Consider the following 17,041-nt stretch of genomic DNA (forward strand, 5'->3'; position numbering starts at 1 on the left):
TACCAAATGATTTTACATCCTGGACAAACAGCTGAAACCAATCTGCAAACACATTGGTTGAAACAAGGTGATAACCTTGGGTGGTAGTTCAGTCCCTGACAATTTGTATAGCTGTACAGCTGAAAACCCCATTGTTTTGTGTGCATATCCCAAGGTAAAATTAATGTCTCAATGTATACAATTCCATCATAATTCAATACCAGTCAATATGTTCAAATTCTTGCAAAGACCAGTGAATTGCTAGGGGCGACCATGATTAACTTCCTCCATCACTTACAAACACAAATCCAGACAGCTCACAAGCTTATGATGAATTCATTTTTATTTCTGAAATCCTGAATTTTCTTCTATCCATTTCTTAGACATGTCAGTAGCATGCCGGGTCAGCATTATATCAGTTTAAAAGCAAGCAAATCAGTGAAAATAAAAGCACTCCTATAATAATGACATATTACTGTAATTGAGACATGTCCCAAGTAGTTGACCCAACAACATATCAAAAAGCTTGGAATTCTGTTCTTTACCTGCTGGTATTATTATCTCAATCTCCTCAGTCATTTATCTGCAGACATGTAAAATTTGGTCAATGTGGTGAAATAAAACAGAATAAATTTTGATGAGAATATTTTAATTTTACAAAATATTTTCAGACATAGTTTACAAAGACAAATTGGAGGGTAACAACTATGCACAAACTTGGCTACAGATTGCCTACAAGCCAAGTATAGTTAATATAGCAACATAATATACAATCAAGTAAGCATATGTACAAAAGCAAAATTGAGGACACAACATAGAGCTGATTACGAAACTGTGCTGTGGGCAGTCAGACACTACTGAATCAAAGTTCTGGCTGCGTTAGGCTACAAATCAAACACACAATGTTTAATCTTGTATGTACACAAATTATTTGTTGCAATACCAACTGCTAAAATAGGAATCTGTTAACGTAACAGTTCAGGGTGACACGCCAGGCTCTATTGGTAACTGGTAGACAAGCAGGTAGTGTGGTGGTTAATGGGAAGAGGAATTAGTCAACTCTCGCGCCACGGCATTCAAAAGGATGTAACCTTCAGTAATAATTACACCAAATTCACTGATGAATTTTTTCCAAGACAAACTGGAAACAAGCGTCAGTAGTTGGCAATTATGGATATGTTATAACACACAACAGGAAAATGACAAATTTTACAAACTGATATACACAGATTCACTGTATTCCAATGAATCTTACATTTCATAAACACTATAAATAATTAATGCACACATAATTCTCATCAGCAATTTGTTCAGTCTTAAATAGTATACCTCTGCAGTTGTCTAGCTAATAAGATGAGGACCATTTACTCCAGCCTGCCACAACGAAGATGGCAGCCAGAGCCTCAACATCAGGTCACACAACCCTGTGAAGAACACTCGACACAAACTTCTCACTGTTAGTGTAGTCCGGAACTGTGATCAATGAGGTATACATTCTTGAGGAGCTCTCTCGCAGATGAAACCAGAGTGGTCTCCCTTTGTGATGAAACCAGAGTGGTCTCCCTTTGTGACAAAACCAGAGTATTTTTCCTTTGTCACCTGAGAAATGTGTGCCTTATGAAGCACATGCTCGGCATTAGCACACTAGCAGAGGATAATAATCACGTAACACACAACAGACTGCTACAGATCTATGTCGGAAGCATACATGGGAATTACAGACTCACTGACCGGTCCAATCACTGCAGCAATGCAACACTCAAAGCTGACCATTTGAAATCATTGTTAGAGATGACGGGCAGTCAAACATCCTTGAACAGCTATCATGGCACAAAAATACTTTGATTGTTAGATGTTTCAAGTTACATTGCAATTGCAGAACATGTCATCTGACTGGCAAAGTATAAGCTTCCCCTTCTTCCCCACTCACACACTGACAATGGCATAGTTGCGGTTAACATTGAAATGAATTTGTCAGATCACATTGGAGTTTAGTCCACATATCAAGTAACTATCATCAGTTCAGATACTTACAGATGTCATAACAAAAATACCCTAGCTAAAAATCAAATTAACAATGTCTGAAAGAGTTCAACTTCTATGAAAACATTCTGAAAGATCAAAATATTATCTCCATGTGCACGAATCTGAGTCACTTGAATCTATATTCCTGTAGGTTTGTGACACAAATACACTATTAAGTCATACATTACATGAAGAGTGGGTGAAGAAATTTATATACAGACAAGCATAGGAACACCAAATGAATATACTACAGTATCACAAGTCATAACAAGTCATGATAAAGAACAAATCTCAGGAGAACACAATTCCGTCCAAGATCAGTGTCCTTCTGTGACACTCCGACTCTTGTAATCACGTGAAGCTAGTGACTAGAGTAAGGTTCTATCCCTATAACAAACACCCTCACTCTCAGGTAGTGTTCTCACTAGGCAGTGGCCACAACATAATTACCTTGTCCAACATACTTCTGTGAATCTCAGTGCAATTTTCCTTAGTCCCATACTGACTTCCTTGCAACTGTTCACAGCTCGTGACTCATGTCAGAAGATATTGAAAGATTCATCATGTCTAACACATGAAAAGTCTGACCCATGATGAAGGGCTATGTAAATCACAATATCAATGAGAATGCAAACATTTGCAACTTAACAACAAAATGATAACATAAAGAAACATTTTCATATTTCAATTGTTTCACGTGCACTTTAGCTCATAATTTTCTATTGTCAAAAGAAACACTCCAAATGAAAGCAAATCCTTAGCTTACAGAGCAACTTCGACATTAAAAATAGGCAGGCAACTTTGAATTTTTTAATCTACTAAACCATATTCGCTTAGTACTGTAAACAAATTGATGTACATTCTTAGCGATATACTCCTGTCACATATGCAGAAACGAAGCAGTCCAAGATTAGGTTCAGACATAAGACTTGGTAGGTCAAACAGTCATAATGGCTTGATGAAACCAAACAAACACAAAACACAACACTTGACAGAAGAAATGAGATGGACAACTACGATGCGGACGGACATAGTGACTTGTTTGCTTGTGATGTCAGTTACATAAAGTGCCCACAATATTTAGCATATGAGACTTCTGTTATCCTCATCTACAAGCCTACAGTGGCAGTAGTCTGTCACCTGAAACCTTGTCAACAAACCAATATATCCATAGCTTCCTGTTATGCAATAAATAAATCCTTATCTGTCAACCATCAAACAAATATATCCTTTTCACAATGAATAAACCAACAAACAAAGCCAAATCTCCAAAAGTTCAACGATAAATTATACTTCAATCTTTTACTGGCCACTGAATATTTACTAGTGTACTTCTCCATAAAATATATCTTAAAGGTTTTGTGTAATTACTTATACAACATTTCTTGTACATTGTACTAGAATACAATAGGTTAAATAGGAATTTGGTATTATTTCCCTAACTACTTAACAAATCTCTACAGCAGTTATACTCTGTTCACTGCAAATAAAATTTAAAGATGAAGTAAAATAATACATATATATCTGAATTCAGCTGCCATATGCTCCATTGGAACCTGCACTGTCTATTGCTGAGGTCACAAGTCTGCATCTGAAGTAATCTTTTCTTAATACACTGCTAAATCGTACCCATGGAGCATGAGATAACTGTTTGATATTGACAAAAGTGTTTCTTTCAAATACCAATGTACATATAGCCTTGATGAGTTGTCTTCCCATTGATTAAGAAAATAATATGAAAACCAAAGTAATTGTCTTATGATTCAACCTTTCCTTGAAGCAACTTACTTACATTAATCAAATAAGCATGAAAACAATTTTGAAATTTAAATCAACTTTCAGACAAGACAAGAGTCTACTCAATCTTTGACATATGACATAGAAAACCAATTCAATACAATATTTCCCTGAACCTTTCCAAAGCCATATATTATGCTCCAGCTATTGTATATATAAGTATATACAGTGTTGACTTAAACAGCACCACTTATGTAGGATGACAAAGTAAAATGCATATGACACTGTATGACTTTCTGATGACTGTGTTCCACATGCAAGTAAGCCATCTACTGTAGTGACACACTCACTACAAACACTTGACTAAAAATTTGAAATAAATAATGACATTACAATTGATCCTTCAGTACTACAGGTCATTACAGTCTGAGGCACACAGACTTCTCTAGTAAGTGATCAGTGTAGTTTACAATACACATAAATAGACAATCTTCTTGTGAATCTCATTAACAACATTTCTGTGACCATATACATAGATATTCTCATCAACTTGTGGTGACAACTTCCAACCAATCAATAGCCAGCATAACCCATGGGGGTAAATAGTTTTGGTATAACTTCCTAGCATACCAACTGGCTAACCTATGCTCATTGTTAGTTACTGGTAGGCGGTCTAGCAAAGTGACATCCTATCAGTGCATTGTGGCAGAAAACTGTCGTTTGTGGTATCAAAGATTATTTAAATGAAGACTCAGGAAGAGTATGTTGGCTTCAGAGATCCATATGTATGTGACAGGCATCTCAAACATTTCACTTTCCTTAAAATAAACTGATTATGTCCTTTGGATAATATTAATGTTGCAATCTTCACCTGAGAATTGGGAATTACAACAAAAATTAACTTAGGACAGTCCATCTGTAAATTCCCTTAGCTTGTGAATTAAGTATCAATAGCAATTTGACAGGAGGTATTCTGAGATCTCCACAAGAAAGATTCTGAAAGTGTGATAGAAACATAAATGAAGGTTATTGCAGGCTGTAGCTATAAATTAATGTATTGGTTTAAGAAATGTAGAATGCTGATTGCGTGCAAGCACCTAATGCAACAATCCTAACACTGAGTCTAGACTGGCTCCTGAAGGAGTTGATGACTCTCTGCCAAAACTCCAGCACATTGCTTTGGCACACAGGATAACTAGATGAACAATTGTCATCAAGCCAGACACAGTAGCAGGGAGCAGACGAGTGAGCGAGCGAGCAATCAAGCAAGCGAGCACAGGCGGGCATTGAGGGTTTGGAGTCGAGTTGTGAGGTCACAGCATGGATGTTAGGAGTTCTTGATCATCTTGTTACGGTTGTTCACCTCCAACTTGTCCAGTCGACGCCACAGTTCCTCACGATCCTTCTCTCTCTCTTCTTTTCCCTGCAAAACAATGCACAATAATAAACACATATACAGAGGATATCTTCCAGTTGAGGTTGGTCATATCATAGAAGGACATTACAAGATATAATAAAATTCCTTTTGGTCAATCACGCACCACAGGATATCAGTACATGTCAGTCACCGTTTCGAGGCACATCAAGAAGGCTTGTAAATAGTCTTTCTGTCTTTGTTGGTAATTAAACCCCTCAGCAATATTACATCTATACAATGGGGGTCTGGAAATAATCAAGTCTGAACCAGACAATCCAGCAACAGACATCATGAGCATAGATCTACGCAGTTAGAATATTATGACATGTATCAACCTAAAGTACTGTCAGAAATAGAAAAAAAACCCTGTTTTTTGGCTGTTACTCTGTATCCCTAAAATTTACACAATTGCAAATAGCACATATCGAAATAACCCACATCAGCCTAACTGGGCGTTCAGTGGGATGCGTAATAGGATATCTAGAAAAGCATGTTTACTCGTAAAATCGGGCAAAACTTAGAAAAAATATGAATAGCTGCTTAAAACAATAGATCAGACTATAGATGACAATTAAGTCGCTCGGCCAGGTATGATGAAGGACCGTTGACACACCGAGCATGGAATGGACGTGCTGCCTACGTCCATTAGGGGTTACCTCAGTGATATTCTGTGCGTTTTCTTGTGTGTTGAATATGTCTCAAATATTGATTAACATCTAACGTGTCTTTTTTTCATAAATATTATGTTGAGATATGTAAAACAGTATGATACCCATAGAAAGGCTAAAATCAGCCATCATATTAAATGTCTCAAAATATATAGGTAGCATGGCCACCCGAAGATCGCAATGAATGAATATTATTTGTAAATTGTTACTTCCCAGTTTAATTCCCCTAAAGGATTATCTTATCTTAGCTGATATCTCTATCCCCAAGCCTGACCCCAACCATCATCTGCGACACCCGACATGGTTTGGCTTTTGAGACGACCCCCCATGTCTGTTTGTTTATATAGTGGTAGTGAAACTCCATGGTAGCTACATCCTTAAGAGTTTCACAAGTAAAAATATTATTTTGTACGTCAGCTATGGTTTCTAATGAAGCTAAGCCTAATTTCAAAATTAGCATTTAAAAAGTGTCCTTTGTAATACAATATCATCGCACACTAATTTGCATAAAGCCAAGGTCTGTTCAAAATAAGTCGAATTGGACTTAGAAAAAACCCACATTGCTCATTTCTGCACTATTCTCTCCTCAATGAAGTCCTTTTTCTATGTTTCCTATGTCCCTACCACCTAGACTGTTGTTAGGCCGAACTTAGTTTAACAGATATTTCACACTTTCACACATTAACTACATAAATTGTGGATCTAAATGTGAAATTGTTTTTTTTCTATTTCAGACAGTACTTTAGTTAGGGATACTGACCACAAGAATCTGTTAGTCTGCCTCTTACAACGAGCATGGGTTGAAGAAGACAAGTTCTTGCCTGGATCTTCACAGGTTATAAATAATCTAGACTAGACAAACCAGTGACTGAATGCATGAGCATGATCATGAGGACCAATTCTGACCCTGAATCCTCTCAGGGCTTAAAACTTTCAAAATATTGCCACAGCCTGGATATGTTGTTCAAGATATCTCAAAATACAGGCACTAAATAAAAGTTGCTGTGACTACTGATATTCAAATAATTAATGTGTGTTCAATCCCTGAACAACCTAAATAGAAACTTGCTTTCATTTGGTTTAAAATGGCCAAGTAATGGCCATGAGCAGCATTTTCTTTATGACTGATGTGAGGGCCATATCAACCTTTTTCATCTAAAGTGCAAAGGTGAAATATAGGTCTAAATTTAAATGAGAAAAATGGTAGAAAAGCTTTAAGCTCAACTAAGTACATATATACACAAATGTCAAAATCAAAATGCCAAACACGCACGCACGCACGCACGCACGCACGCACACACACACACACACACACACACACAAAATATGATGTACAGAAAAATACCAACTTTTGTCTTTCAGCTTTGTAATTAGCTGTGAGCTCATCGAACAGTTTGCTGTTCATCTCCATGAAGGTCTTCAGGACGTTGTAGACCAGAGCCACAATGGTCTGATTCCAGTGCTCTTTAGAAATCTTGTATAGAGCTGGGAACATGATTGGCAACACCGCATTTGAGTTCTCCTCAATCAGACTCATGATGTACTCGTTGTTCCAGTAGTATAAAGCTCTTTCTGCAACCTGAAATGTACACACCATCTAGGTTAGTGACAAATCCATTTTGCATTCTAACCAGGCATATCAAATAGAATTTATTAATATATATTATATATATATTAATAATATCACATATGTAATTTTCTTGCAAAATCAGAAAACTTAAAGTGTATAGAGAGCAGTTCTTGTAGATATGCACCTGGTGATTCTCAATGCATATCTGCCAATAAAAGCCATACTATGTCACAGTCCTTCATTGTTGAGACAAATATAATGTTATATGACGTCACAAATCAACAAGTGTTTGCCACTGTGTGTGTGTCTTGGTGAGGGATGACTGTACAAATCATGAGTTATCTGATTTAAGCTAGCTCTTTTCAGGCTGTAATCAATTCCCCACATGGGTACCATGTGTGAAGCCCATTTCTGGTGTTCCACGCCATGATATTAATAGAATATTGATAAAAGTGGCGTATAACTGAACTCACTCACTCAGGCTATAAACTCTGAGAATGCCCTTGATCCTTGCGATGGCCATACAGAAGATTTGTATAACATTGTATCTCTAACATGTCCAAGCACATCCACTCTTCAAATTCTTGCTCATCAATGACATAAATATAAATCATTTCCCCATAGAAACCTCTTCTCCGCTGATGTGGACATCAATATGCATGCCAACCAGTTTACAGGACATAATTTGAGATAATTTATAACGGAAACTTATTGCGTACACTGTTTCAACTAGTACCACCAACTACTGATTCACCCATCCAAGCAGGTTAAACAGCCACCATTGTTAATGTGCAGCTTTACCATCATGATAAATTATTTACTTGCTTTTAAGGCTCAAAGAGGATTAGGATGTTCCCAACTTTGAAGAAAAGATACATCAGCATTAATTCATGCTATCCCAATCAATATCAAGAACATGTGATTTAACCACATTTCATCTGACAGCACTTCTAAGAAAGACTAAGATATTGATGGATGACCTTAGCCATTAAGCTCTTCAATACATGGCACAATGTACATGTTCCTGGATGCAGACAGCCATGAGGATAAGTAGGTCACATTGCAGGTCACGGTGACTTCAGGATGACACTTGTTCAGGTTCCCAAGTGACGACATGGGTGTGGCAAGAGTGTGTGAACTCGGTGGCATCAATAATACAGAGGCTTATATGAGCACAACTGTGCATAAACCTGTCAGCATCTTTAGCCACCATCTTAAAGCACTAGGTTTCTGTGCAGCTGGTTCATGTAGTTAAAGATAGAAATGTAAGAGGCTAGGTGAAATCGGCTTTAACTTTGTGATCACGGGTATTTCAGTTACATTGTGTAGCTGTTTGTACTTATGGCTGAATTTTTAGAACTACCCATCTGAGATCTGACAGTTTAACATAATACCCCACTCAGGTACATTATATAATTCCAAACTGACCAGTCTGTTTATTTACGTATGAACATATTTAGTTTTACGCTGCTGAGAGAGAGAGGGAGGGAGAGAAAGATAGAGAGAGAGAGAGAGAGAGAGAGAGTGAGAGTGAGTGAGAGAGAGAGAGAGGGCCAGGCAGGGCAGGAAGTAGTGCCAAGTCTTAGTATTACATAGCCAAGGGATTGAACTACCAACTTTATGCCCCCCTGGACAGACTCCCCATCAAATACACCATGGCGGTAATCCACAAACTGTATGCCATCATGAATAACAATAATACAGGGAAATTCATAGTAGAGCTAGTTACACTTTATCTCGACTGGAAATAAGGAAGATTTGATTATGTCACGGATATCATAACATTTCCTGTCCTACAATCACACAATAACCACATTTTCAAATTTAGACTTAGTGTTTACTCACACTGATCTACACAAAAGAATACTAATTGCGCAAAACAAGATTAAAGTTATCCCAACCATACAAACTGTAGGAAAAGTGTTCCTCATAGGAATATCACAAATCTGAACCACTTGGCTACTGAACAAAGATATGAATACTGGTTTTCACATTATTTAAGAAGACAAACCAACCCATAATCTGTCCAGTGTTCATGAATGGTGTTTCCAAGTAACAGGATGTCTGATGTGTCAGATGTCTGTCTGACCCATTGAAAATTCACAGGACCCATAGAATAAAATTAAACACACATTTCAGATTTAACATTTCTTATAATTGGCATTGAAATTATTAACAAACATAAGATTTATAAACAGCAAACAAGTGTCACATGTCAATATAACAACTTCAGTCAAAGTCATTGTGAAATATACAGTCAGACACTAGGGCTGGCGGGTTGTAGACTTCTATCAGACCGTTGGCGAATCTGCCGGATTTGTCAGAGGGTCAGACGCTATTCGTGAACACTGCTGTCATCCAAGTTACTGTCATGATCCCAATTATAACATTAACAGTGATTGATTTCACCCTTTGTAAAGATAATATGAATAAAAAAAACAGTCATGTAGGTCATTGCTCAACTTTTGAAGCTTACTACTTTTGAAAATGACAACAAAATTAGCAATGGTATATCTAAATCATATAGATGATGTGTACATTTCTATTTAAAAAGACCTGAGAATAATTGTGTAAAAAATACCATTCTTATTTTGACCTTTAAAGGTCACATAAACCCTAGGGGGTACAAATACATAAATCACTAACTGGCATCGTTATAAATAACACCCCGTCATTAAAACTACTCATTTCAACCTTTAATTGACTTAAATCGACCTTTTTGACAACAGTGCACAATTCTCACCCGCGAACGAAATTTCAACCAATCAGAGCGGCGCGCCTCTGTGACGTCATATGAGGAATAGCTTTGAGGGCCGATGCAGAATTCATCTACATTTTAGGGGTTAAATTATCTTGTTTACAGGCTTGTATAAACCTGAAATCGTGACAATTGTTGTGGAAAATGAAAGCTATATGTTCTCACAATCTACTGTCATTTAATTTTGTCTCCTGCTTAGCCTAGTTTCCAAGTTACAACTTGTTTTCATAGACAATTCTGTCAAAATCGATTGGTGTCGTTAGGCCCTATTTGTATAATGACTGATCCAAATTGATCCCATTTCTGTGTTTTTTTACCTCGATATTTAATCATGTCATGTAAAAATCTGTATTCTCAAAACAGTGTCGGCCCATAAGTTTTCACATGCAATACAGCAATTAATACTCCCTTGTTGTAACCCGTGTTAGGTGGTATAAACCTACACATGTTATTTGTCATCATTCACTTGATGGTCAGTTAATGAATTTATAACAGGTATAATTAGTGGTAACACACTTAGATTACCCGACAAAGGTTCCCATTTGGCATTTCTTGTGTCTGGAGTAAATATTCAACATTATAAACATCGATCAAAGGATTAACCGATAACCCGCTGATTGATTAAATACTTTTATCTTACACAGCGGAATTGTCAAAAGGTAGTGTTTATGAATGTAGATTTACTTATCTATACTGAATACACTCTGTCGTGTCGGTGTCTGCGTAAAAACAACGTCCTTCTTTCAAAGGATTAACCGGCAATACATTGATTGATTGCCCATTATTGGCTAACTAAATTACTGTTTTTAAAGAAAGGCGGACATTATGCAATTAGTTGCCAGGTGTGCTATCTTGGTGGCGAAAGGGGACTATACACCAATACCTGAAAAGATTTATCACTTTTTCGTATATTAAACTGTTAAAAGACACATCATTTGGAACAGTTTTGTGGATATTGATGGATACATTCCTCGAACAAGGTAATGGCCTGATATTGTTCCTATAACTTTAATCCGTTTTAATTTTAATATTTGCAATTTGTTTTTATTCATTTGTCGTAGCATTCAACAGAATCATTGTTTTCGCCCGTGAAGTGTAATGAGACAGACAACATGCACTAGGTGTGTTAATGCGAATTATGATTCACATTGGCAAACTATAAAATGTCTAGATATTACAGTTCTGTTATAAATTCACTATAAGTATCAGCAGATCGTCAGCTTTTTATTTAGTTTCAAAATGCATGCAAGTGTGATAATAAACTAATTAGGATTATAATACCAAATATAAAGACGCACATTGACTAGTATCTACATACTGGTGAGTGGACATTAACCATGGGAATGTAGCAAGAAATGTATCGCGCAGTATTGTGACTTCGACCCCCACCTTGCTTCTGTGGAAGAAATCGTTATGTTATAAGTTGTGTCATGCAAAATCCGTTTGGTTATGATTCCAATACATATTTAACTACAAGTAGAAAGCAGTCTTTATTTTCTAACTTGATGAAAACAAACTATAATCTCATTAATTCTAACAGATTTTTTATTTTTAAAATGGATACCCTGTCGGGAACATCCGCCAGTCTGAGGATAAATGGTATTTAGGTTTGTTTTCACCGAGTTATAAAATCAAAACTACTTTCTACTGGTAGTAAAATATGTATTTTATTGATGGCCAATAGGATTTTGCATGACATAGTAATATATATCATAACAATTTCTCTCGTGGCAGCGAGGTGGGTGTCAATATAATACTACTTACAATATTATTGTTACCGACCACAACCTCACTTCCGAGGAAGAAATCGTTATGTTACAAGTTGTGTCATAGAAAATCTTTATGGTCATCAATCATATGCATATTTTACTACAACTAGTAAGTAGTTTTGATTCTTTAACTTCCGTGAAGCGATCTGAACACAAGTAAGATATCGTTTCAGGCTTCCACAACGCCAGCTTCAAAGACTCACAAACATAACCCATTTAGCACGAACTGCGGGGTCCTGTGGAAATCTGTGCATGGGGACACCATCGCCCGACCCTACGAGCAATTGGCGACAAAGCAACGATTTGGCATGTCGTCGTTGATGTCGAGAAATCATCAAAATGATGAGCGTGCTACACATTTTCTATACAACCAACTGAAAATCGTTCCTCATATGACGTCACTGCAGTGCTCTGGCGACAGAGTTACGTAACCTGTCTGTGGTTTCGTTGGTGGGCGAAAGGGAAGCAGGCGACTTTTTGGCCACTTTTAATCGCTCGGTATCAATTAACCACAAGTTTTTAAAGAATAAATTTGGTGTTCCGCATAAGACTAACCACAAATCTTTCATATGTAATGGTTAAAAGAGTAACAAAAAACAAAGTTTATTGGTTCTTTAAAGATCTGTGTTTGCACATATGAAACATCATTTCACAGGCGTGAAGTCACACAACATTTCTATAGTTATATCAATAACCTTGAAGATGACCTTATCCCATCACATATATTAAAAATATGCAGTCTGTGATTTGAGTCACTGGTATAAAGCTGTAGTCTGGCAACATTTTGTTTGTTCAGGAAAAATTAGTCCATATAAGAACACTAAAACTGACCAAAAATGTTGAAACAATTGGCAAATAATCTCAAGTGGTTTGGCCGAAATGAATGTGTAAAACAACTTCTGAGAGAGATCACAGCACCACATTGGTCAATATAGTACAATAGGTGAGGTGGTGAAGGTGAGGTGAGGTGAGGTGAGATGGGGTGTAATGTCGTGCTTGAGAATATTTCGCTCATATGACGACGTGCATGCGTGTGTATGTGTATGTGCGGCTGCTTGTACTAGCCCAGACTGAAGCTGGTTTTATAGTGCTAGCCCACTCAGATACCATGCCGCAGTGAAGCATGAATACCCCACTCAAACACATTATATTGACTCCGAGCCGACCAGTCCTTGTTGTACCCATTAATGCCGAGCGCCAGGCAGGGACCAACAAGTACCAATATAGTGCAATACATGGTAGTGGGGTGGTGGTGGCAAATATTACAACATTGAGTAGCAGCACTGGTGCAACACTGATGAAATGTCAGCTGGACCAAACAGAATACAACCAGACTCGGGCTTCGGACTAGTGGTTTAAGTCACAGACTGAAATTTAACATCTTTACCTAGACAAGTTCAGGTTTCCAGACATTGAATGATAAAACAAAACATATATTGAGATATGTGACCTTGAACTTTATGACCCAGAAAACGAATTATGCAGTTCTCTCAAAAAGAAAGTAATAACTATCAACCACTATCATGCTGTTTGGCTATGCAAGACTGTTTCCTGCTTAATTTATTTTTCCATTTCTCAAGTTGAGTCATACCCGGCTCAGCTTGTCGGTCAAACATTCCTGTAAAGTGGAGCTTATTGTGCTATGTTTATCTGTGGTAAATAAGTCGGCTTTATCAGTGGCTGCTGCAGTCCTGTGTTTTGGCCTGCTATTTGTAACATGTCTGTTGTGTCTCACAGAGGATCTTCCTGGTGCTACACCAGCTTGACTGGGCACTGTGACCTGTCATCTATCTTTCTCACACAGGATAACTGCTTCAAACACTAATCAAAAAGGGCGAGTTTTCATCTTGGGCTTTGGCTATGGAGATAAAAACCTTAAAATATGAATAGCTTGCTCCGTTGCAAAATAATTGTGGGAAAAAGTATTTTTAAAATACAAGTATCCGTGGAATATGATAGATTCCCTCCTACAATACATTTCAATAAATCAAACAATAGATGGGTGATTACAACTGTTGCATCTGCAACATCAAATTTACTCTACCATAGAAATAATTCTGAAACAAAGCATAAACCAAGCAAGCAATAGGTGACAGTTACTTGACTTTTGTGTTTATCATGTTTATGACTAAAACCAGGAAGCATGTGCTGCAGTCTAATTAGTTCAGAAAAAAACTTGTTCTTCTTGAATTGTTTTCTTTCTCAAAGACAAATTTGAACACAATCAGCTGGGCCTAACGTATACTACATTAATCATATATCATACTTGATCTAGTAGATAACAACTACTTTCATAATGATGTTTTCCTCCACATTCTGCCTACCAGTACATGACTGTAAAATGTATACCGTATGTAGATATTATGCATGCATGGTGTCAGCAAAGGTAAATTACGTGTTTAAAAGTTTTGAGATTGTCCCTATCACGAGTGATGCCATCTTATCTGATAACCCTTAGTGGAGGTGGTTGTGTTTAATCCTTTGTTGATGTCCCTATTTAGTGTATAACAACACAGCAGAGTGTTGGCATTCACATCTGGTTAACAAATGTAACCATTCCCCATTGTCATTGCCGGTGATGCCAAGTGCCTCACGAGAAGTGAGTGAGGAGTGAGTGAGGAGTGAGTGAGTGAGTGAGAGGTTTTCCACAACATCAATATTCCAGCAATATCACGGCTGTGGGCACTAAAAATGGGCCTCACACATTTTACCCATGTGGAGAATCGAAACAACTCTTTAACATGATGAGCAAACGCACTAACCACTTGAGAACCACATGAAAAGCAGAATTCGTAGGTACATCGTCCATAGAAGCCCAGGGCAGACTGTAATATTGCTCTCAGGGGAATACTAACCTGGAAGTGTGGGCTGGACACACACTTGGATATCTGTCTGAACATGGCCTCCATCACCTTTTGGAACTGAGCAGGTTCTATCACGTCTAGGATCTCCTCGATCTCCCCGAGGAACATCACCTGTAATAATGGCAAACACATTTTCAGAATGGGACACTGGGTAATATGTTTTCTCGGTTGCTGTGAAGTGTCACCTCTAATTGCGTATGCCTGGAACATGACATCCTTCTCAATGAGAAATCACTAACAAGTGCTGCAACATATATCCATATCAGAAAAAGAAACAGTTTGAGACAAGTTTCTATTTGAATCTCTCATCCTTGTGATACAAACAGTTAATTTCCATCAGAATCTTCCCTGTAGTATACACATACATAGTGAGTTGTCCAGTGTTACTTTGTACATTATACATAATGACTGGGAATTGAGTGAAAGTCAAACTTGTTGAGAGAAAAAAAAAAAAAAAAAATCCCAAACTCAATAAATAGTAAAAGGCACCAGTTAACAACCTGATGAGAGTGTGTATAAAGTTTCATGAAACATCACCTATTCGTTTCAGATATATGGTCTGGACAAACACACTACTGTGAAAAGAGTTAAAAAGTCAAACTTGCAAAAAATAATAAAAATTTGAAAAAACTCCCTAAATAGTGAAAGGCACCAATTGACCAACTGGTCTTTGTGTGTGTACGGTTTCATGAAAGAATACCTATTACCTTTAGAGCTGTGGCCTGGACAAAAAACAATTATGGAAGGATGGACAGACAAGCTGATTACTATTGGGGGGATAATACTGATGGAAATGACTTGAGGCAATGGTCTCCAGCCAAACTGCCCAGACAAATTGGGTTCACCACGAACTGAGCCCTAATCCACAAAGACATCTCAATGTCATGACTACTGGAAATGTAAGATACAAGGACAGCAGCAGACAAAACATCACTCTGGAAGATTGAGTCTTGAGTGCCATTTCTTTCACACTGAGGACATAGGTTTCGGATGTCAAATATTTCCGTAGATGCTACATCCACTTGCCTACAGCCTGACTCAGTTTTGTCGAACTGGTTAATTAGATAGTGACTACAGGTGATTTTATCCATCTAATTGGATCCCCAGGCTCTGCTATGAGATTTCCCAACAGATGTATACTACATGCCATGTCACAGCATGGTATAGGTTGTTTGCTGTAATCTCATCTAATAACTATAAGTTGATAATAACATACTGGAGATATACATCTGACAAATGGATTCTTTATATCAACAAGCGAGTACAAAGACTAAATTGTAGTTCTCTCAACCACTAGAAAACAACTGAAATAGAAATGTAGGTGTAGACTTCTTCTTAACATTAATATATCAAACCATAAAAATATCAAGAAAAAAACTCCATGATATGTTAAACTAATAGACATAAGCATATGATGTTGAGACCTGAAATGACATTTTGATAGCAAATTTACCAAGAATTGATTTCAACGTTGATGAACACAAATTGGTCTGCTTGATGTATGTAATTTTATAATCATGTTACAAAAACAGAGAATTGATTTCGGTCGCTGCATTCCTCTTGTGACCTTGTTTTGACTGAGCTGTGGACAATCCAAAATTGCTGACTATACATCAAACTGCAGACATACAATCTTAATGTCGTGGTTACTTTCAGATATTAGTTTTCATGTTCATCACAAGACATACAGGTGTATTCAGACATACCTCCTTCTGACTACAGGTCTTTGGCCAGAACTTAAGTAAACCTTTGATAACCTGAAAGAAAGAAGAAGATAAAAATATAATTATTGGTTCCTTCAAACCCTTTTTTATTAAAACTTTTTTTGGGTAAAAATGAACACAAAGATATGTCAAACATAGAATCAGACAGAAATGCATCCTAGCTTTTTATCCTTGTGATAAACTATGAGCAAAAGACCATAACCTCTAAAGCAGCTGTGCTGGAAAATTAACTGATCAATATTAAATCAGCAACTCTCTTTTCTGTTTCTCAACTCCAGCTTGTCATCCTTCTGGCATGTGTAGGGTTAAACATGCTTTTCTACTTCATAGTCACGTTTCATGGGTGAGCAAAGCAAAGGAATGAATGTTTTATGCCACTCCATTCACCAACAATCCAACAATTTCACAGTGGCTTTCAAATAATCAAGTCTCCACAGACCAGTAGTGGAATGAGCAACTATGGAGACTCTTCAGGAAGAAAGACAGAAGCAGCCAGGTCATATTAAACACCCCCCATCCTTATCTAGTAA

At 37.3% G+C, this 17,041-nt stretch overlaps 1 protein-coding gene across 1 annotated transcript in view; it reads right to left on the reverse strand.

Moving 5' to 3' along the window:
• Positions 1-611: 611 nt before the first annotated feature.
• Positions 612-17,041, reverse strand: part of LOC124286164 (serine/threonine-protein phosphatase 2A 56 kDa regulatory subunit epsilon isoform-like) — a 48,106-nt gene continuing 31,676 nt past the window's right edge. The window contains exons 9-12 of the mRNA XM_046722514.1: positions 16,494-16,544; positions 14,779-14,898; positions 7,176-7,405; positions 612-5,164 (exon numbers count right to left, since the gene is read on the reverse strand). Of these exons, the coding sequence (XP_046578470.1) occupies positions 5,101-5,164; positions 7,176-7,405; positions 14,779-14,898; positions 16,494-16,544 (465 nt within the window). The 3' untranslated portion in view covers positions 612-5,100. The remainder of the gene's footprint in view (positions 5,165-7,175; positions 7,406-14,778; positions 14,899-16,493; positions 16,545-17,041) is intronic.

Source organism: Haliotis rubra, unplaced genomic scaffold (assembly GCF_003918875.1).
Source record: "Haliotis rubra isolate DU_JTF1 unplaced genomic scaffold, ASM391887v1 Scf377, whole genome shotgun sequence".
NCBI classification, from domain to species: domain Eukaryota; kingdom Metazoa; phylum Mollusca; class Gastropoda; order Lepetellida; family Haliotidae; genus Haliotis; species Haliotis rubra.